The sequence below is a fragment of the Schistocerca cancellata genome, chromosome 7, assembly GCF_023864275.1.
Source record: "Schistocerca cancellata isolate TAMUIC-IGC-003103 chromosome 7, iqSchCanc2.1, whole genome shotgun sequence".
Lineage (NCBI taxonomy): Eukaryota > Metazoa > Arthropoda > Insecta > Orthoptera > Acrididae > Schistocerca > Schistocerca cancellata.
The window spans coordinates 225,331,408-225,355,038 of record NC_064632.1 but is presented as its reverse complement, the minus strand read 5'-3'; the positions used below and the strand labels follow the sequence as shown (position 1 = coordinate 225,355,038).

Genomic DNA, 23,631 nt, shown 5'->3' with positions numbered 1-23,631 from the left:
AGTTTCTTAACGTAGCGTACATAAAGCGCTTGTTTCGTAAAACTCAGTTGTCTCGTTAAATAAGTAGTAGATGATAAACTGGAGCAGATGGTAGCTTCGAAAAACGTCAGTGCAGTCCATGAAAATGGAATCATACCTCTGAAACTCATTGTGTTCCAACAAGGAAATAAATACGAACAGTGACCGAAGAGGGATATCACTGATTACTTACTCACTGAAGTTGTCACTACCTGGTAAAATAGCCACACTTCATTTTATTGTGAAGGAAATGAGGAATCAATCCCTAACCCTAACTGCAACGCTCTGGTATTTCTAGTACAGATCCCCCCCCCCCCCCTCCTTTCCTTCCCCCACCGCACAGGCCCTTCCCGCTGCCGCACAGGTCCTTCCCGCTGCCGCACAGGTATCCGGAGTTCGATTTTCGCGTCTATCGCGTGTTGCATGCTCCCACGTGAAGCGATTATAAGAAGTGGACGGCTGGTTTTGTGAGGCTTAGTACGCGCTCGTAGGGCAGGGAAAGACTTGGACGTTTTGCAGCGGGGTAACCGCAGTGTGCCCTTGCCAGGCGCAACCACAACGCGCCAGCGTGGCGCGCACTGCTGCAGCCGAGTGCGCTGTCGCCTGCTAGTGGTGGCTGCCGACAGCACGGCGTGGTCGCAGTGTGGCCGCGCTTCCAGTCTCTAAGTCAGTAAGGCAGCACTGGTACGCCAGAACTTTGCAGTATTCCTTCTGATTCTTGCGACAGTCGGAAGAACTCCCGCTGCCGTCGTATGAGTGTTACACTATTTGTGAGGCACGATTTTCGCTAAACAAAATAACTGAACCACGGCGCTAAACAAAACATTGAATCGACAGACTTGGATCACTCTCCCGCAACGTCACAGCTTTAAGTTAGAGGATTGGAGTAGGCTGTTGAAGGTCCGATCAAGTTATTCAGCTAAGTGCCAGGCTTACTGGTGGTGGGGCAGAAAGGGGTTTCCATTTGGTAGGTATATTCGGGAGGAGTCTTCCAGTTGGGGTATTTGCCCTATGACCAAGTGAAACCTCGCGGGACCAGTGGACTGAAGTTATTTTTAATTAGCTGTTGGGACAGTCTTTCGCAGAAGGTCGATTATCCACAACTTCTGAGGCACCCATCAGCCGATTAGTACTGGTTATACTCAAAGAAATTCTGGATCCAACGCCATATCTGGAAACTATACACTGCTAAGCGTCTCCATCTCTTAAAATACTGCAGGACGATTCAGATAAAATTCCTTACGCAAGGCTGCAACTGGAAGAAAAAAGTAAAACACCGTCTTTATTTTACGATAAGTTGGGCACCCTATAACTAAATGACGCCTTTAGCGTTTGTATCAATTCCAATACGACCGCACTGCCATGACGGACAGTCGAACCTTACGCTTGAAAACATTTTTCGTTCTAAAATTCAATATGCATAACGCTAATGTGATCTCTGGCACTGTGTAAGAAACGCTACCCTCTTTTTCTTTGTCAGTGCTTGCATTGAGAAACGTGGATATCTACTCTTCATAGGCTACGGCTACGTTTGTAAGTTTGGGACAGTGACCAAGACGATAGCTTGAAAATACATAGTGCACAATAAGCAGTAGTTGTTAACTGAGTTACCTTCAAACGGCACGATTCAAAATTTAACACTCCACAATGCGTGCGCGCCGCACAGGTGTTTGTCTGAATGATAATGTTGGTCTGTTTCGTTGTTGAAGCATAATTTCCCGGTGGCATAAGAAGGTGCACAGTGAAATTGTTGCAAATGTTCACTATAGAAAACAATGGAAAACATACCCTAAGGTATGTGGATGGATGAGACTGGAAAGCGATGAAAATCCGCGACAGTCTGTCACAATGGGTCTAGTGCATTGACTGAACTGAAGCAGGTTATTCTCCGGTTTTCCCTTTATACCTCAGATGTTAATATCGAAAGCACACTGCAACAGCATCCTTAGGGTTTGGTCAATGAACTTCTCACACTGTCTGCCGTATATTTCGCGGTATTTCCCGAAAGCTAATTAGTATTGTGGCGGATCACCTATCAAGGGATCTCTCTTATACTACCAGAACGATCTTGGCCTGCCCATATCCCTATTTCGCTTCAAAAAGTTTCTCTTTAGGGAGGTCCCACACAAAAAGCGTTTGGATTAAATCCTCTAAAAAACATTTATTTATTAATGCATCAGACTCTGAACCTTGCGTAGTTCGACTAGAGAAAAGTTCCTGATCTCGCTGATATTTCCAAAAGTGACAACTCCAAGGAGTGCATATAAATTCCGAGGTGTAAACGCCCTAGCTCTTATTCAGAACTTTTCTGCAATATTACTTAGGTAAAACTCTTCAAACTAAATGGCGACTAGGATGCACAAATCAAACACTTCGAACTACCAGTGATAAACATCTATATCTGCTGTAATACAACTTAAGATTATATTTCGTGCATAATTATCCCATGCGCAGCTATTCTCTAATTAGCCGTGAATGATTATTAATTTTAACTACACTGAAGCGCCAAAGAAACTGGTATAGGCATACGTATTCAAATACAGAGATATGGAATACGGCTCTGCCGTCGGCAACGCCTATATAAGATAACAAGTGTCTGCCGCAGTTGTTAGCCCGGTAACTGCCGCTACAATAGCAGATTGTCAATGAGTGAGATTGAAAGTGACGCACGAGCGATGGGACACAGCAATACCGAGGTAGCTATGAAGCGGATTTTCCCGTACGACCATTTCATGAGTGTACCCTGAATATCAGGAATCCGGTAAAACGTCAAATCTCCGACATCACTGCGGCTGGAAAAATATCCTACAAGAACGGCACCAACGACGAATGAAGAGAATCGTTCAGCATGACAGAAATGTAACCTTTCCGCAAATTGCAGCAGATTTCAATGCTGGGCCATCAACAAGTGTCAGCGCGCGAACCAATCAACGAAACATCATCGATATGGGCTTTCGGAGCCGAAGGATCACTCGTGTACCCTTGATGACTGCACGATACAAAGCTTGACGCCTCGCATAGGCACGTCAACACCGACATTGGACTGTTGACGACTAGAAACATGCTACCTGGTCGGACAAGTCTCGTTTCAAATTGCAACGAGCGGATGGACGTGTGCGGGTACAGAGACCATCTCATGAATCCATGGACCCTGCAGTTCAGCAGGGGACTGTTCAAGCTGGTGGAGGATCTGTAATGGTGTGGGGCGTGTTCAGTTCGATTGGTATGGGACCCATGATACGTCTAGATACGACTCTGGCAGATAACTCGTACGTAAGCATTCTGTCTGAGATCACCTGCATCCATTCATGCCCACTGTTCTTTCCGACGGACTTGGGCAATTCCAGCAGGACAATGAGACATGCCCCACGTCCAGAACTACTGCAGAGTGGCTCCAGAAACACTCTTCTGAGTTTAAACACTTCCGCTGGCCAGAAAACTCCCCAGACATGCACGTTATCGAGTCCATGTGCCACATCGTGTTGCGGCACTTCTACGTGCTCACGGAGGCCTTATAGGATATTAGACAGTTGTGCCAGTTTCTTTGGCTCTTCGGTGTGTACTTCAGTAATAGAATCTATAATAGAATGCTAACTTTATTATGAAAAACGAAAGACAAGATTACAAGCAAAAGCAACTGAGTTTTTCATGTCAGTTTCATAAGCGATACTCTGTTCGGGACCCCGTGATGATCGACACACTGTATTACCGCTGTCGGTGATCGTGCCTTTGGGGGCGAGTTTATCGATCCACTGACCAGCCAAGGGAACTTAGTTTTTACAAAGGATACTTCAGCGACATATTTTCCGACACATTAGCATTGACGAAATTTCCGCTCACCGTTATATCGTCCCGGTCTATGCAGTAGTTGTAACCATCGTGGTTACTTACCCGTGCATTGGAGAATGCCAATGAATGAATAAGGGCGTTATAGGCGAACCTTCACAGTGTCTTTGCTTGTTTAAGACTTTGTATTAATGTCACAAAGTTGACTTTAATCTCTACTGATATTTACGCCATAAGCACTTTTACACTTTAGTTTATGTTTAATTTAAAAAATCGTGAGCAACACAATTTCACCTGAGAGCAAAAAAACAACGAAGATCAAATGATAGTACATCATCATCATCATTACCATCATCACTTTGACAGATGATAGTACATCTATACACCGCAAGAAACGGAGGATACTTCATGTACACCGTCACTTCAAGCATTTCTTGTTCCAGTAGCAAATCGTGCGAGGGAAGAGCGATTGCTGATAAGTTTCCGTGTAAGCTCGTGTCTTTGTAACTATACCGTAATGCACAACGCCTTCTCTATTTGCGTGTGGCACTGTAGTTGGGTGAACAACGTGAGAGGCGCTACTCGAATATTCTGTTTCCTCTGTCAGTCCTATCTTGTAGTGGTCCCAAACTGACAGCAGTACTCAAGGATATCGCGTGAACGAGTCTTTTGATAGGTGCTTCTTTCGCAGGTGGACTAAATTTCTTGAGGATCTTCCCAAATCTGTCATCTGCGTTTCCTATGACGATCTTTCGGTAACAATGCTCCCAGATGTTCAATGTGTATGACTGCTTCCAGTGATTGTTCGGCAACCGTGTAATCAAACAATAATGGGTTACTCCGTCTATTTATGCGCAATTTGTTAAACTGATGCACGTGCGGCGAGGTACGTCATCTGGTCACGTGTTCAACATTCTTCATCCACTTTTGAAGTATTTTCCGACTATTGCGGCCCCTTGTGTCTTGCATTAAATTATGTGTATCAGCGCCTTCTACGTCGCTCTGGGGTTTCTTAAACGATAACAAGAATCAGCCTCTAAATTTTGAAAGTACGTGTAGTATATCTTCATTAGGAGGTAATGCAGAACTGTACCGAAGGCCTTCCGGAGATCAAGGAACATGACATCTACCTTGACCCCAGTATCTACTGTCTTCTGTTAATACTGTGATGCGGCAATTTTCAGAGAGTGCTGTGTTCGTTTTTAGAATGAGGATTTTGATGCTATTTTGACAGTTTAAGCACACGTCCCGGGAGTTCGGTTCAGAACAGCAAAACAATAGAATAGGCAACTGGCGACGTGGCACAGTGGCAGTAGCAGTAGGGGAATGCCGGCTGGTTGCGGCTGTGCCGTGCCACGCTGCGCGAGCGGTCACCCGCTGTCGGTCAAGGAGAGCGCGCCGCGCCGCGCCGCTCCCCGCGGTCGTTGCCACCTGTCTCCGCTTCGCCTCGCGCTGATTTACAGCGCGCCAGCACGTGACGACATTTCCATCCGCCCTCATTGTACACTCGCCTTTCGCCTACTGAATTGCACTAGTGCATTCCGTAGCATAGTAATTCTCACTCTCGTAGCGCTGTGTGCCGCGAAAATGGCTTAGTCACTGTGTCTGTAACGTTAGGTATGAACGGATCAGAAGGGCGGTGCGCGGACATTTGCCACGGTTTTACCTGCTCCGAAGGGTTGGGTCCCTTGTCTCCCCCTCCCCCTCCTCCTCCTCATCGCTGTAGCGCAGTAAAGGTATTTACTGAGCCTTTCCGCTGGTTTAGTTAACATAGGACCAGAATCTCTTTGGATTTTCTTCCACATTTCTAGAGAGACTTTCGTTGCGGAAACTATTAAATGCACCTCGCACTGAAATCCGCACCAAATTTCGAGCCTCAGTAAAACTTCGCCAATCTTGGAGATTTTTGCGTTCGTCTAAATTATACGTGCCTTTTTCGGTGCTACTGCAGCAGCTTTCTGTCGTGTTTTGTGTACCATGGGGGATCAGTTCCGTCTCTTATTAATTTATTTGGTATGAATCTCTCGAGTGCTGTTGATACTATTTCTTTGAACTTAGGCCACACATGGTCTTCACTTACATAGTTTGGAAGGATTGGAGAGTGTCTCTCAGAAAGATGTCAACCGAATTTTTAGCTACTTTTATAAATATATATATTTCGCGTTTAGGTTTGGTGAATTTCTTTGTTACGGAATTGAGCCTCTCTTAGACTGCGTGTTCACTAATCCCTGTATCCGTCCTGATGCTCAGGCTTATTTGTGGCTAAGAGGTCAAGTGAGTTTTCGTAAGCATTTACAATTTCAATGGCCTCGTGAACTAATTGTTCAAAACAATTTTAAAAAAGGCTTTTATAACAATTACGGAAGTTGTTTTCTATTTACAATAGGGTCTGAAAATGTATTTTTGTCAACATACGGAAGTGTGTGAGTAGCGTACCTATTTGCGATGAGACTCAAGTCTTCTTTGAACTGTTCAGCAACTGTTTCGTCTGAGACCGGGGGTCGGTAAACGGAGCCAGTTATTAAATTATTCAGGTTGTCGAAGATAACCTTTGCCCAAACTAAGTCACAGGAACTATCTGCTTCAATGTCGCTTGTGAGCTGAAACACACATTACATAATTTTTCCTTAAGTTGTGCTTCTTGTTTCTGTTGTAGTGCGGATCATCACAATTACGGCTTTTCCCTCCACAACCTAGGATGCTTTCTCTGTGACCTAGTAAATACCAGAGCTAAACAATGTAGAACAACAACGTACGTTACAAGGATTGCATTCTGTATTACTTCATTTCCTTATTTCTAACGTCGACTTGAGATGACATGTCAATCACAGATATTCTTCTCTCTATTTAGTGAACGTATTTTCAGTCATGTTTTGAACATTGTCCCGCTACACTTTATTAACAAATGTTTCGCCGCAAGGGATATCGGCTTTTAGAGAGTAAATTAATATCGAGTACGTCGTTCTTTTCAAACATTCACATTTCCATTTCTTCTTTACTTATTGTCTTTTGGGCATGCAGTTGTAATTAAAGTAGGCACAACTGCAGTGATCAAAAAGAAATTATTAGCGTACATTCGCATTCTCTTTACATCGTTCCTTTTTTGTTGCTCCCCTGCCGATGGACTGTTTCTATCGCAACCAGTAAGCGTGATAGGAAGCCACCGTACAGACAGAGGGATCTATGTTTATACTTGGCAGAACTAATTACATACTGACATAATCGTCGGTATTGCTTTCGTTTCCCAAAAGTTAAGCTACCTGGCGAAGGGGCAAGTGCGGCAAATATCCGGCATTCAGAAGGGCAGCACAAATGCCATGGCTCCCCCCCCCCCCCCCTCCCCCCAGTCTGTGTGTTCCCCATTACGCTTCCTCATGTGAGGTCAAAAGCTAGACTTAAGGAGTTTAATGTTCCGCGGGTGCTATTACGGTGTCAAAACCAACATTGCATAAAGAACTTAGTATCTTAGTTGTGCACATACTTACTGTGGTTGTGGTGCTGCATTCTTCATATGTACACCATTAACTGTTGTTCTCCCACAGTGCCGTATGGATCATAAAGTGCTGTAAGCATTTAATATAATTTTGTCGGATGTAGATTGATAATGTCTATGAAGGCAAGACTAGCTACTCGGCCGTGAATGAAATGTTTATTTCTAATTACAAATAGCCTCACGCAGGAAAATGACTTCTTTCAAGATTCCACATCTGTGTTCACCTTGTTGTGGATGCCAATCCAGCAAATAATGCTGCATTATCCTGCTTTTGAGTGAATCGGATAATGTGGTCGTTCTGGTCGAACTACTTTGCTGGGATTATTTGCCGGCGAGACTTAATGGTATCGAAGATGGAGCATTGTCAGTTGCTCACTTTCTGCTGGAGAGCAATATGTATCGAAGGCACAGAATGCTGATGGCAGTCAGATTCTTTGGATGAACATATTGGTTTGGATGACATTTCGAATGTATGGTACGCTAGAGTTTCCGTATACCTCTTAAACGACAATGCTGTCCTTTTTTTTTTCTCGAGAATACATTTTTAAGCTGAAAGAATTTTCTCCCTGCAGTCGAGTGTGCTCTGATATGACTCAACGCTGTTGGACTGGGACTCGAATTTGGAACCTGAGTTCTACCAACTGAATTAGGAGTGTATAGGTCACAGCCCACGACTCGGTGGACCATTTGTGCGCGAAAGGCGGCAAAGGTTACAGGAATGAGTCCAAGTTCAGCACATGGCGATGATCTGCCAGGCTGCATTTAAAATACTTATTCTACATCGGTGTTCGGGAACAAGCCCATCATCAGGAAGCGGGATTGAGGGTTAAGATGATGGCGTCAGCATAGTTTCTTAAACTTGATGCAGTCAGCGTTGTTTTCTAGCTTCAGTTTTCGTTATCAGAGATGTTAGAAAATCCCCTTCAGCCTGGTCAGGGGAATGACGTGAACAATTCGGATTTACAGCTCCCTGCAACTTTGGTGTCCAAGCTAAAAGCGCTTGCATACCATAAGGGGACAAAACTGAAGATAGAACGCTGTAAGCATAAAGTTTAGCGAACAATGTTTCCCTCACAGAGTACTCTCCTGCTACTTGCTTCCTCATTGTGATGTAGGCCTTGAGCACCACTTGAAGAATAAATGTTTCATAAGCAGCTTTATTATGCTTGCCTGGAGAAAAAAAATCATCACGGACTGTTAGCACTATTCCTGAAAGGAACAACAGAGCAACCAGCTGCGCCTCGTTGTTTGGAGTAACACAGCATCGTACGACGTTGGAAGTTTGAGAGGAATAAAAGTGGTAGAAAGTGAAGGAGCGTAGCCGCTGGGAGGGTAGGAATGTGCCGCGCTCTGTAAACAAGGTGGATGGCGGCCGCGCGTGTCCAGGAATTGCTAATGGCCCCACACTGCCGGAGTCGGAGCATTGCCCCCGCGTCCCTGGTGACGTCACCTTGCGGCAGCCGGTCCGCACACGTCTGTCCGAAGGCCGCGTTTTGGTGACTGGGCAGACAAATGTGGCGGTTTGGTTTCACAGTCACGCTAGCCGTAGCAACAGTTTTTCGCGCCACTTGTGGCCAGCAAAATGTCAAGCGCCCCCGTGGCCTTTTGGAGCACGGAGTTAAGATCAGAAACGGAGCGGGTACAACTCTTAATGTCGAGGGTTGCAAGCATTAGAAATCAAGGAGCCGTTTTTACGTCAGTGCTGTATTGACTTCTCTCTTGCTAAGAGTTCCACGAGTACGAAAAGTCAGAACGATGGCTGTATGGCCTCTTCCTATTCGGAGACTCGTTTCCTCTAGAACCAAAATGCGTAATCTCTCTCTCTCTCTCTCTCTCTCTCTCTCTCTCTCTCTCTGTGTGTGTGTGTGTGTGTGTGTGTGGGGGGGGGGGGGGGGGGAGGCGCATGTAAATGTAATTGTTACACTCTTCTAATTAGACAGAGAGTTAAATAAATTTATAGCAGTCTTCGAAAAAGTTCAGCAACTAAACGGTGTGTGAGATAACAAACTATATCTATGCTAATAATAATAAGACTGTTAAACTGCCGTATCTTTCTGCCTCAACGAGGTAATCCCCAAAACTTTTTTAAAAAAACCTCGTCCCGAACAGACCATGAAGGCCCCAACGGTATCGACCGGCCGCCGTGTCATCCTCAGCCCACGGGCGTCACTGGATGCGGATATGAAGGAGCATGTGGTCAGCAAAAAAATGGTTCAAATGGCTCTGAACACTATGGGACTTAACATCGGAGGTCATCAGTCCCCTAGAACTTAGAACTATTTCAACCTAACTATCCTAAGGACATCACACACATCCATGCCCGAGGCAGGACTCGAACCTGCGACCGTAGCGGTCGCGCGGTTCCAGACTGTAGCGACTAGAACCGCTCGGTCACTACAGCCGGCTGTGGTCTGCACAGCGTTCATCCGGCTGTATGTCAGTTTCCAAGACCGGAGCCGATACTTCTCAATCAAGTAGCTCCTCAGTTTGCCTCACAAGGGCTGAGTGCACCCCACTTGCAACAGCACTTGGCAGACCGGATGGTTACACACATCCGAGTGCTAGCCCAGCCCGACAGCGCATAACATCGGTGACCTGACGGGAAGCGGTGTTACCACTGCGGCAAGGACGTTAGCGATCTCCAAAACTACTAGACGAATTTTCATGGGTTTTTCAGAGGTATCTTGAGTATAGCTTGCGGCAACGTAAAGGCTTTATTTCATCAAAATCGGAATATGATCACAATTTTACTTCAAATCATTTGGTCAGCTTAATAGCTTACCTCAAGTGACACGTTCATCACGGTGTAGTGCACTAATCTAAATACAGTAGAACGGCTAAAAGACTGAGAACTGTGCTGTCTTAAGAATCCAGTGAAGATCGTGAGACGAGACTTGCTGCGCCTCGAACACATCAGGGTTTAACCCGCTCATTTGAAACTCCTTTCGACAATGAGACGTGACGTAACTCTGATCGAGAGAATCATGCATTATATCGCTTCACAAAACCCTTCGCTCACAGAGAAACTCGCCAGAGTTCTCATCGTGTTTGCACAGCTAGTTCAGTGTCTTCCTCCATGTTAGTGAAGCAAACGTCCTCTTCGTTCATGTCCTCAATCATATAACTTCAAACGTTGTACGCAAAAAAGCTTCACAAGTAAAAAATAGATTTCATGCGTAGTAAGTGTCAGGCACAGCTACAAATAAATACCAAGGCGACGCTGGGCTTCTCAGTCACGAAATAATAAATAAATACTGGTTGCACTGTTCCTCAGTTTCGAATGCGTCGTTGATTTCAAGATATTTGTCTACATTTGTCGCAATATTCTGGTAATTGTTAACACTATTGGTCAGCAATTTAGTAAAACACAGACCGGATTCAATAAGTGTATCAGCGCTCAAGACTGTGTGGTTTTATCAAGAACGTACAGAACTTCAGAGTTATATGTCAGTCATTAAGTGTATCTATTGTACATAAACTTATTAATATCTTTTTTTAGATTCTGATTGTATTTATTGACTCCCCTCCAGTTCCTACACAACAGACCAACAGCCGGCGAGGATGGGATCAGTTGGAGACAGTTGTGTCGATAGTTGAGCGGCCAATAAAAACAGAAATCTACAAACAGATAACACATTAATAAGTTTATTTACGGTCGGTAAAATTAATTTGAAGTGCTGTAGGTTCTTCTGCGGCGCAGAGCTGTATAGAGTAATAGAACCAAATAGTGCTGAATGTCAGTAATGGTTGGTGGTGTCGTGCTACGTCATTGTAATGTTCTCACTACAGACTTCCGCACTAATGTTAAGTCTGTTGGTGCCCTAAATCTGTGAGGGGGGAGGGGAAGCGAGCTATGAGAGCGGCTGCTTGAAAGGATGCGGCGGCAACTTATTAGAGTCGCGGGCACCGAGCTCTTGTCAATTCAGCGGACTCCGGTGGCGTGCATGCACGGTTGTGCCGGACGTAGTACAGGAGCGACGGATAGCGAGCTCGCCCCGGCGGCACGCTGGCGGTTGATTCAGTGGTAACGCCTCTCGCGTAGCTGTAAACAGCGCGCAGTGTACGGTCGACGAAGATGCCACCGATACAGCTCAGTCTTCACAGTTGAGTCAATGAAACGGAAGCTTCTCAAATTAATACATAATCCTGGTAAACTAGGAAAAATTGTCAAAAGTAAATTATTACAACTCCCAGTACTTAGTAACTTGTAAAAGTTTCACACGTGATAACTTACATGAAATTATTCAGAGTTCTCGCCACCGACACGTGAATTTTGCGAGTCCCCGAATACTTAGAAAACTTTCAATACTTTAAACACGCGACTCACATGCCGCTCATCGACACGCCTCCTCTCTACTAGTTCTCGAAAGTGACTATCATAGGTAAGATGGCCGCTGCCTATTTAAGCCTTGTCCTGTTGTTGCGAACAACTTTATAATATTGAATTTATGCGCTCATTTATGTATAAGCTATTCACTTCACAATTGCCGTTTTAGCTGAGCGTACTGCGAATTGTTGACGTGTTCTGCTAGTGATTGTTCGGAGTGACGCGCGCACAGAGCATAGCACCTGGCGTGGCGGAGGACCGGAGGGCGTGTGCCCGGACACCTCACCCCTGGGGCACACGCAGAGCCTAGCGCAGCAACAGTCTCGCTGCTGTTTTCTTTGTGTTTGCTTGTTTACCTCATCTCGCTTTGCTATTGGGTGTGTTGTAGATTTGTTAGTTTTCAAGTTAACTGTAACTTGTTCATTTTACAATTGCCAGCTGGAGAACGCGGAAATAAACGTTGTATTGGAAGGACCAAAGGCGTGCGACAGTACTCCCCACTGTACAATTTGTAACGTCCCCTTAGAAAAATTATAAGTGACTGTGCTTAAACTGACACACAATAATTTTAGCGCAACGCAATCTGACTTTCAATAATCCCTACAAAAGAATGGCCCTGGCTAACATTAACCTATACCTTTCACAAATCACTTACCTCACAAAAATCTTCGTTACTCAGCTACTGCAGTACAGCGATCGCCACTACTGCCAGCTAAATAAAAGATTCAAACTACTGAAGGCACTAACTACTGATAGGCATAGTTAGCAAATTAAAGATTTTGATAGAGAACAAACAATGTATTTACCTTAATAATTTTCAAAAGTCATATATACATATATCAATCCATGACATCCAGTCTTACAAATTTACTGTCTCTGATGGACACACGTCCAGATCATCCTCTCCCAAAACTCCGCCATCTCTCTCCCCACATTCACCACTGCTGGCGGCTCACCTCCAACTGCGCAACGCTACGCACTGTTAACAGCCAACTGCCCAACACTGCAATAGCGACTATTTCAACAATGCCCACCAACCACAGACTGCACACAGCACAGCCAGTGATTTTCATACAGAGCGCTAGGTGACGTTACCAACATAAAAACCTAAACAGCCTACTCACAAATTGACGCATGTTGCTCGGCATTTTACATTGACAATAGTCATAGTACGTTACTTCTACTGGGTATTCTGAGCGTCTGCTGAAACTGATAATCATAGCACAAGTATACATTTTAGGTATTATTTATTTATTTTTCATTTCCTTCGCTTTCCTGCATAAGAATATATGAAAAGCAAAAATACCGTTGTCTCCGTCACGCACACCGCATTTTTCGCCCGTAAACCAAATTTTATTGGCCTACTGTTCGTTTCGATTGTTTTGCTGTGGACGTGTGTTAACAGAATGTATGTTTTATGTGCTGCACGTATAGCAGGTATAGTTCAGGAACAGTATTACATTTTGATGCAGCGCATCATTACCGTCGTCAGTTGTAATATCAACAGGTTATAGTAAACTTCAAAAACTAACAAATCCAAAGGAGAACCAGTGAAGAGGCGAGACGAGGCAATGCGTAAACAAGCAGACACAGTGAAAGTAGTAGCGAGACTGGTGCTTCACTAGCCGCGGTAGGCACCCAAGGGATTGGGGGATCTGGGCACACGCCCTCCGGTCCTCCAACACAGGCAAGGCCCATCTACTTTCATGCGATGTGCCTGTACCTCCTCCCCCTTTCCTGGGGAGATGAGTGACTGGGACCAGTATCGTCAGGCTTATTACAGTATCGTGATTTTAAATTCAATTAGTAGTCAGGATTCTACAAAATATTATCAGATGCTTGGTATATGTGGAGGACGTGATGATAAAATACGTCTACTTATTTTCAATAGCGTTTTTGTTTTGCCAATGTACATGTACAAGTTATAGTACAATCTTCAAGGCTTTAGTGGCTATGGAAGAAACATCGTTGTGTTATCAGCACGCCAGAAACGAGTATCTGTGAATTTTTGATAATTTCTATCGTATATACTACCTTCCTGAATTATGTAATAATTTCGGTGCATTTTGGGTGCCTGGATTGGGCGCTTCGTATTTCTCATAAAGCGTCCTCCTGTTGAAACTTGCTTACTCATAGTGCACATAAATGATATGCAAGCCTACGTCATTACTTGTAACCTTTGCAGATTTTTGAAAAATTTAAATTATTTCCTGGTATGTATCTTCGGCGTCAGATATGGCCTAACGGCCGAAACAACAGATAAAATTACGTTGTAGTCTGGCACCTTCGGAACAATATATTCATTCAAAGCTGTTAGCCTTGCGTGACAAAATAGTTGTTTGTTTTAGTACTAGAGAAACTGATCTTCCTGAAGGATTTCACTGGCTATGTTTTTGAATTGAATTGTTAACGAACAATCAAGCAGAAGTTCTTACTATACATGTAATTAGTACCGCTGGCTGCGCTAGCACTTGGATGGATGACCATCCGGTATTCCGAGCGCTGTTGGCAAGCGGGGTGCACTCAGCCCTTGTGAGGCAAACTGAGGAGCTACTTGATTGAGATGTACCGGCTCCGGTGTCGTAAACTGACATACAGCCGGGAGAGCGGTGTGCTGACCACATGCCCCTCCATATCAGCATCCAGTGACGCATGTGGGCTGAGGACGACACGGCTGCCGGTCGGTACCGTTGGGCCTTCCAAGGCCTGTTCGGACGGAGTTTAGTCTCGTTTAGTAATAAGTATTCGTGGTCTTCCAAGTTACTGATGTTTGTGTCCTGCCCTAGCATCGAAGTCTCCATTGCGCGAGCCATTGAGTAGCGGGAACGGTGTGGTAACGTGGCTGGCTGTGTTGTGTGTTGCAGTTCGACCAGTACGCGCGCACGACGTTCCACCTGGGGCCGACGCCGCACTCGCTGCGGCTTGTGACGGACGGGCAGCTGCCGCTGCGCCAGTGCCTCCACCCCGAGGCCTGCTCCAAGGGCATCGAGCTGCCTTCCTACTACAACTACTTCTTCGACCTCCGCAAGGAGTTCCACACCTTCTACGCCGCCACCAAGGAGATAAATTCCATCAGCGACATGGTGAAATGTATCCTTTACATCAAGCGTTTCGTTTCTTGTACAGGTTTGCGTTACTGTTCAGCCATTTAGCAAGGGAGATAAGAATGACTCTTGGATAACACAACTTCGATGATACTAGATTTCCATACCTCGTACATTTCGATAGCCTTTTAAGTCTCTTAGGCAGAGACAAAAAGGGTTATGGCTTTTTTCCCCAGCTGTAAAGATGAAACCCCAGAATTGTTTTAAAGGCAAGTGCCAAACCGAAACATAGTGATACTAAATAAATGAGACAGAAACCAGTTGGAGTATTGTATGGTTATTCTACAAACATCACAGTGATTTGCTCATTTGCATTGAGTTACGTTGTGACGGAGTAGAACGAAATACGTGGCTCTCTCTTTCTCTTTTTGCGCGTGGAGAGGGTGGCAGGGCGGAACTGAGTCTGCATATCATACATTAGAATATATTGCTTCACTATCTAAAGCGCTTACTAGTCTTGAAACACGTTTATCATCTATTATTGTCCCTATACGGCTTTAATGGTTGACCTTCACGACATATCGGCAGAGTAGTTCATGGTTACTGCCATCAGATTGTTGCTGTGAAGTTTTTAACGATTTCTTGCCAAACAAAAAGATGCTCGAGGTCGATTCTGTTGGAGAATTCACTATTGTGTTGTGGAATCATAGTGGAAAGCCAGTATTTATCAGTGTTTTCAGTATTTCGCTTTTATTGTGCCGTTGATAAGTAAAAAATATCATTCTTCATGCAACGTACAGCTAATAAGTTCTCAAGACAATTAGACGTGGAAACTTAAGAAGAAAAGAGGGTATTCAGGTAATATATTGGTGCACAAATTGCGTCAGGTGAACTGGTTACAATTTCGAATCTAGTAAAATTGTTTAAATGGATAACCACCCAGTAATGATGGTACACTGTCTGGGGAAAAAAAAAGAAGACATGGTCGGATGTCAATGTTAACTTCGCACACGTGCACACTCTTGGCGGATATGTAGATGATAATAGTTGCAATTCTCTGTGACAGATAAAACGGAGACCAGAACGCATTAGCGTTGTTCGTATTTAGCGTTGTTACTTGGCACGCTGTAGTGTATAACGGTCGTGAACAGCGTGAAGGACACAGAGGTGCCAGGCACTTAAGTGAGACAGCGTCATTAGCACGAGGCAGTTTAGAAAGGCCCTCATTGTGGACCTCCGTCTGGCCAGCTGGTCGAATCGTGCAATATCTAGATTTCTGAGGCATTCGGATGCGACATTCGCTCGATGGTGGAATGTGAGGGCAGGCGTACTGAAGGCTCTCGTCGACTGCTTATGACCACCACAAGGGAGGATCGCCGTACTCTGCAACGAGCACAATGTAACCTCTTCACATCTACGCACGCCATCGGCGAACAGGGAATCGACGTCCTGCTATATTGTCTTGCCGTACCACTGGTTGGAGAGTAGCAGCAGTCGGGCTGGGGTACTACTGGTCCATGCGTAGGCTGCCGTCAACAATACAAAACAGACGGCTGCGTTTAGAGTTGTACCGATGGGCTGCTGGTGAGTAGCTTCGCATTATGTTCGGTGATAAATGGCGGTTGTGCGCTACTCTGGATGACCAACGTCGGCGAGTACGGCGGTGACATGGGGAGAAGTCCTATCCTTGCGATATTTTTACTTGATAGAGCATGTATGGAATCAGCTCGGACGTATACTCTGGACCAGTGCTAGTATCGAGAATCAGTGGATGCAGAGGGAATGCCACGTAATAGTAGTGATAACTGGACTCCTGCTGCCAAGTTCTTAGTTAACTTCTCTCGATTGTTATCCAGCAACATCTCATACCTTCTCAATCCGTGAAATTTCATTTCCCTTTCCTCTCCTGGGTGCTTCACTTTCCTTTGCCAGGCAGTGCGTGTGCTGCCAGGGACTGTGGTGTGACTAGTGGGACCGGTTCATTGTTAGGAGCACCCGGAATCTGCTGCAAACTGCAGTATGAATAATAACTGTGTGTTGCTATTACAGTTAAATCGTTTCATACTTTCACGGCTCTTTGGATCTGCTTAACAGCGGATTTGCTCGAGTAACATTGTTTTGAATCCATAAAACCGAATTAAAGAACAAACAAGAAATGAAAACGTCGTTGTTAAGTGTAGTTTTGCAAACAAGACGCGAAAAGCTTTTTAAATGAACAAGCATACCGAATATGTTGTTCGTGGCATGTAATCAACAGAGCCGAAAAAACGAATGAGGAACTGAAGGCTGAGAGAACACTGCCAGTCATTGTGGTATATAAGGACCTGTTACAGGTACCTAGGCACGACGCCTGGCCGCCATTCAATGGAGTGGAGGGGAGTAGAGCAGATCAGTGCCAGAGGCGTTTTGAAGCAGTCCGCAGACAGGGCTACCATTGTGCGTGGTAGTGGGGTACGTTGCGATATGCGTCGGCCAAGACTTTAAGATACGGGAAGTGTGAACGACATTAACTATCTCCAAAGAGATCCCTTGTCAAATATATGAGCATTAGATGCTCACGGTTCTTCCGCCATAGTTCGGAACTCAGACCTAATAGCGTATGGAAGCTACCTGTGTTGTTGCAAGTCTTATTGTGGTGCTATCAGACTTCTTGCGAGCATCCCCTTTTACAGATCAGCTTACTACGGAGTAGACAGTGTGATATCGCGTTCCTTGATCTCCAGCCCCAAATTTATAGCCAGAATGGAACGGCAGGCAGTAGCGGCATTCAGTGGACGGTGTTAGGCATGCCCCCAGGTTTTGTCCCTGCGTGTTATGTTCATGCACTGTACTAGCTTCCTAGGCGACATTTCTGCTCGGTTGATCCGTCTGGTAATAATATTGTCGTTGTGTGCCATAGAATAGATCCCCAGTCCATTGTCAATGTTTGTCCCGAGACAGTTTGACAGGAAAATACGTAACAATGTTTTGGCACGTGCCATTTGTGACCTACGTGCCATTTGAGACATACATCCACTTTGCAGATCGACAGAGACAGCGCGGTGGTTAACGTCATTGTTGTCCTATTCGTCCAGCCACATTTAGGTTTCCACGAATCACTAGTTCTTCTCAGCCGAATGCGGAGAAGGTTCCTTTCCATAGGCCAAGGACGATTTCCTTCCCCGTTCTTGACAAACTGAGAAGGTGAACAAACTCCAGTGACCACGCCGTCGATGCTACGTTACATACCAACCTTCCTCCGGTTAGCGGTTGCCGCCGCATCTCTCTACCACGATCACTTTGGCAGCCATTTTAGGACTGCATCGCAGTCAACTTCCAGTCGTACACCCATCAAGATTAATTTTCAGACACCATTGCGACGTTAGTACCGCATTTTTTATGCTACGGACCAACAGTAGCCGAAGTCAGTTTGCACGTCTATTTTATATGGTTATTGCTATTGAAGTCTCGATTATTTGCCATAGGAAAGGGCATTAAGGAGGATGTAGAACTTCTCGCTATAACAAGAAGTAATAGCTGTACTGCGTGATTAGCGACAGACATTATCTAATTTCGGTACCAAGTAGTAGACGAAGTGAAGGAATTCAGCTGCGTATGAAGCAAAAACGCATGGCGAACAAAGCAAGAGCAGACTAGCACAGGGAAAAAAAATTACGTCTCAATTTTAGAATTTTATGGCAATTTCCGTCTCTAGAAGTGAATCAAGGTCTGAAAGAAAAACGGGAAAATAATGAAAGTGTTTCCTGTATGTCGTTGCCGCACGGTTCCAGGCGCTTCAGTCCGGAACCACGCTGCTGCTACGGTCGCAGGTTCGAATCCTGCCTCAGACATGGATGTGTGTGATGTTCTTTGGTCAGTTAGGTTGAAGTAGTTCTAAGTCTAGGGGACTGATGACCTCAGATGTTAAGTCCCATAGTGTTTGGGGGCCATTTGAACCATTTTGTATGTCGTTACACAAGGCTGAAGAAAATTAAGAGGATTGACAGTAGAAAAGAATTAAGAGTTTCCCCAGAAAACCTGAGACATAATGTATGTAGGAAACAGTGTGATGGAGAGGATGGAAGGGCATACGTTAAGACATGAAATAACTTTCGTGGTACTAGAGGGAAGTATGATGGTAGCGTCATTAGAAATAAACGAGCTAGGCTATATAAAAAGCAATAAGAATTGGATAGGATTAGTGATGAGATTCTTGAGCTCATCACATTCATCAGTATTTAAAATTGAAACAAAGACGCTATATGAAATGGGACGGCCACGTAAAATCAGTTGTAGAAAGACGAGAGGAAGACTGCAACAGTGCGTGTTGGCCAAAAACCAGACTGCAGTGGCTCCGAGAGCGTGCTGCAAGCGTTTCGCGCACCGTACTGGAGTGACAGTAACGCGAACAGATTGAATAAAATTGTGTGGGAACAGATAATTGACGTGAGGTGGTCGGGGCGTTCTATGTCCCCCTAGTGTCAACCGACGATATGAATAAGATACATTAAACGGCTGTTCCTGGAAGATTAATTCGTAACAGACACCAAGGTGCCCTAAGTTTTGCTGTGGCGACGACTTGCTTGTTGACAAGATTGAACACAGCCCACGAAGTTGCCTCCAAAAGGCAGCGCGAAGTTCAATTACTCTCCTCCGAGTACCTACGGGCCATAATTTAGACGTAGCGGTAATCATTTTGTGGTGTTGACCGAAGGCGATCACTACGTGGCAAACATTCAATATTTTGTGTCTCACAACAGCGACTGACTGTTCGAATGACGTTGCTGTGGTGTACGCCACTTTCCTGGCTGTCACGTATTCTTGCCGTAAAGTGAGAATGCGTGCACGGTAGAAGCTGGAACTGATTCTGTATGTTGACAGACTTTAAGAATCCCGTTCACGACTGGAGACACAGCTAGCTATATTGAAATGTGTTGAGAACGGACATTTAGTGTTAACTTCATTGCACATGTTCACTGTTCATATCGATTTCTGATTTTAAAAAAGCGCTGAGTATTGATGTAATTAGGGTGGTGCAAAAATGATTTCTAGCGAATTTACATTAGATCACTGTCACGTGTTGGTTTTTAGTGCACGCATTGTCATCATGCCTATCGTGGCTTTGTGCATCCCTTCGATACCTTAATTCACTAGCATGAGTGTTGACAGTAACGCGACAGGAAGCTTTCATCCCCATCTGATGCCACTGCAAATCACTGTCTCCAGTACGAGTACAAACAAGGCCTGGGAGAAAGGTGATGCCTACTGCTTGAGGCAGCTTCCGTCCCGAAACGTTCGCTACCGTCTGCGAAGTTGTTTGGCCTCTGACCGCGAGACAGTTGCGCTGAATGGGAGGAGAGGTGGTGAGGAGTGGGGCGGAGAGCAGGTGAAAGGCGGCGGTGAACGGCCTGCCGCCTGCTGCACGCCCCGCCCACACCACGGCCGCTCTCTGCAGCGCCTACAACTCTTCCGCCTGGTCCATTTACGTCGCATTATCCGCACTACCTCCTACAAAAGAACCAATTACAACACACACACACACACACACACACACACACACACACTTCCTCTCTTGCATCAGCCACATACACATATCAATAGGCAGTATCATCGATCGTTACGACTACGACACTTGTGACACAACTAATATCGTGGTGCGCTGAAGCGCTGTGATAGTGACTGTGTGAAGTACGACTCGTGCAGCCACTCGGCTACGTGTTTTTGTGGTTCGCCCTCTCACCCGAGCTAGTTACTCCTCCGCTTTCTACCTCATATCTACTGCATCTTTCGTAGGTATCGTTCCTTCAATAGCGAAGTAAACAATTAATTGTTAAGAAGGGGGTCAGTGCAGTCGACCAGAATTCAGAAAATTTTCTTTCCAGTGAAACAGTGAGTAATTCCAGATGGTTCGCTCAGGAATGTGCCTACAACAGACCCTTAAGATGATTATTAATTATGCATATGTTGTCCTAATAATGACGATCATCTGAACGACTTCACCATAAAGCACCATAATATTTTTTTCTTGTTGTTTTCGACAGGTTTGATGCAACCTGTTATGATTTCCTTTCCCGTGCCTATCTAAAGTTGAATCTAGACCCAAAGAAAAACAGCTCTGCCGTCCTAGTCAGAGACGGGCTAACCGAAGCGATCGATCGACCACCTAGTCACAGTCAGCCAACAGCGCTACTGTGAAAGGCTGTTATCATATAAGATTGAAGGTCCATCTCTTACAAACACCTAATTTGGAACTTGGAGCAGCTTAAGTTTCGATGTAGTCAGTTTTTATTATGTTGTACTATCGGATTTGAGGATAATTTACGCGCTCACTTCATGTCTGGACTAGTCGTTCCGATTAGAAATGTGCGTTGTTAGAGCACCGCAAGAGTGAATGAAACGAGGACTTGTTGTGGTGCGCCAGTGGCTTTTTTGGGTGGGGTAATGCGATCTGACACAGGCGTGCGCCGCAAGTGAAATTAATCGGCGCAGCCCGCTTTCTCCGATGTGGCCGTCCCGGAGAAGAAAGCTGCTCCAGCTGGAGCACGTTTACCATTTGCAGCCACTTAAGTCTCCTGCGCCGTTTCGCTTCAACTTCGCCTACAGTCATTGAGATCAGACATTTGTCTTACAGCATATTGTAGAGCACTACTGTCTTCGTTTCTTCGATAAGATTGCAAGTCATTCATTTATCCCTAAATGGAAAAAATAATTGGTAAGGACAGAACTAACGAGGGGGCAGGGGAAGGAAAGCATCGCCCACCCCCTTAAAAATAAATAAATAAATAAATCAGCGAACTGAATTCGCATCCAGTCTCGCAACACAGACGTTTCACCCGATTCTGTTCGAAGAAATCCAGATCATGTGATGGATACTGACTAATATCATTGTCGTGAAACTTCGCCGTTATTCTCCTTGTAGCTGAAAATCAACATGGTGCTGGGTTCTCAAAGCCTCCAGATGTGTTGTCAGTTCGCTGTGTTTCTCTCGTGTTAGGTATGTGGACATTGGCTGCCTCTCGGCAAAGTAATAGGGGTCTCGTGCAGCATCATTTTGTTGTTGGGTAAACACAGTTTTTCAATGGTGTTGAGTTTTTATTTAGTGAGAAACGGGCTTCGCTTTCATCTTGCATATATCTACACCATCCCAACTGCTCAGCAGTTACAACTTAGCAACATTGTGTATCTCACAGTCTATATCCTACGGATCCTGCCACCGTCACTTATCTTCTAATGTGATACACAGTAGGAGCAAATAAGATAGTCACACGACAGTAAGAAAAAGACATTTGTATTGATACATTTTTTCCTGTTTCAGAGAGTTATTCCCACTTGTGTCGGGGTCTTTATTACGCAATTACTTTTATTTTTACTGCGTGGATCGTTGTAAACTTCGTCCTTTATGTACTCGAATTTTAGTCTCCATTATGTACTGTTTCACAAACGGCGATGAACGAACCTGTGCGATATTTCCCATCCCCCCCCCCCTCCGCCCCCGAACGGAAAGCTCTAAAAATCATTGCAGAGAATACCTTATTAATCTTGCTTGTTAATTTGAATTGGCCTTGAATCGCACACTGATTGTAATATAAGAGAAAGCATTCGTACTGTATATATAGAATAAATGGTGCTCACACTAAAGCATAAAATTCTCCAGAAATACCCTATGCACTTAGACCTCCTTGCGGTGATCTCCGAGGGCCTTCCTAACCGGGAACGGCGGGGCGTTACCGCCCCTCAACGTGCCGGAGTTAAGGACGTCTCAAAGCGAAGATAGGCCCAAGCAGCCGTCCTTGGCCGCGTCGCTCAGGAGAGGTCAGTGTCCTGTGGAGCGGCGCGTTTGTCGGACTGGCCATCTCTTCAGGAAGTCCTCTTCCGCCACTGGCTCGGCTCGTGTTACGGCTACATTTGTAAGTGTTCGGCATGAGACGCCCAAACGACAGATAACTGCACATTATTTATTCCTGTTTTTGTAATTTAATGTTTAGTTTACATTATTACAAAAACGACCTTGCCACTGGCTCGGCTCGTGTTACGGCTGCATTTGTAAGTGTTCGGCAAGAGACGCCCAAACGACAGATAACAGCACATCTTTTATTCCTGTTTTTGTAATTTAATGTTTAGTTTACGCTATTACAAAACCGACCCTTGTCATTTTCCGTTTCGTTCAGTGGTAATCTCCTTTTATTCTGGGTCGCATTACACAGGCAGATACTGCAGCGACGGTCGAGTGCCACATTTACACCTGATCGGTGGGGTGTTCTGTACTATAAGCTGCCTGTTTTTGTAATCCACCACCTACCGCCTGTATGTTTTACTATCCGTTGATCAGCCATTTCCTTATTCAGATTTATAGATGAATCATACATTCGACACCTGCTCCCCCACTATCTGCTATTCGGAGTATTCCGAGAACCGTATCGTAGGGGGTGCCTCGAGAGTAGGTGCTTGCTTCAGTAAGTGGTGTAGCGTGGACAGATCGAATGCATGTATGCGGTAGGGTATGAATTTTGCTGGATCTAGTTACCAGTTACGAATGCTGCAACCGACGGAGCCTTACAAGGGGAGGGTGTGACACGTGGGGTCACTGATTTTGATCAAGTTTGCCAAGGACGTTCTAGACTGAAAATAAAGCGACATGTGTTTGTCTTCCTGCTAGACACTCCCTAATTTTTGAAAAAAAAAATCGAGGTCAGAGTTGGTATTTTCAGTACTATACATCGAAAGATCGTCTAAAAACATTTTTTTTATTTGTGTAATATGACGTGCAAAGTTCATAATGTTAGTGTTATTACCGTTCTTGTGTTTTCATGGTGTATCTTGGGGAAACATCATTCAGTGTGTTCAGGAGAGCGAGATCGGTGGCCAAGTCGTTACGGCATTAGACGACCAAATTGTTGGTCTGTGTTCGGTTCTTGGTCGTGGCATTTTTTCATTCGGTATTTTTTTGGTTTATCTGATAATATTCTTAAAATCGTTGTACTTTT

At 44.9% G+C, this 23,631-nt stretch overlaps 1 protein-coding gene across 2 annotated transcripts in view; it reads left to right on the top strand.

Annotated features, from left to right (window-relative positions):
* LOC126091895 (RNA-binding protein fusilli-like) overlaps window positions 1-23,631 on the top strand; it is a 1,039,987-nt gene that overhangs the window by 833,874 nt on the left and 182,482 nt on the right. For both annotated transcript variants that reach the window (XM_049907191.1, XM_049907192.1), the window contains one exon: window positions 14,489-14,714. In XM_049907191.1, the coding sequence (XP_049763148.1) occupies window positions 14,489-14,714 (226 nt within the window). The remainder of the gene's footprint in view (window positions 1-14,488; window positions 14,715-23,631) is intronic.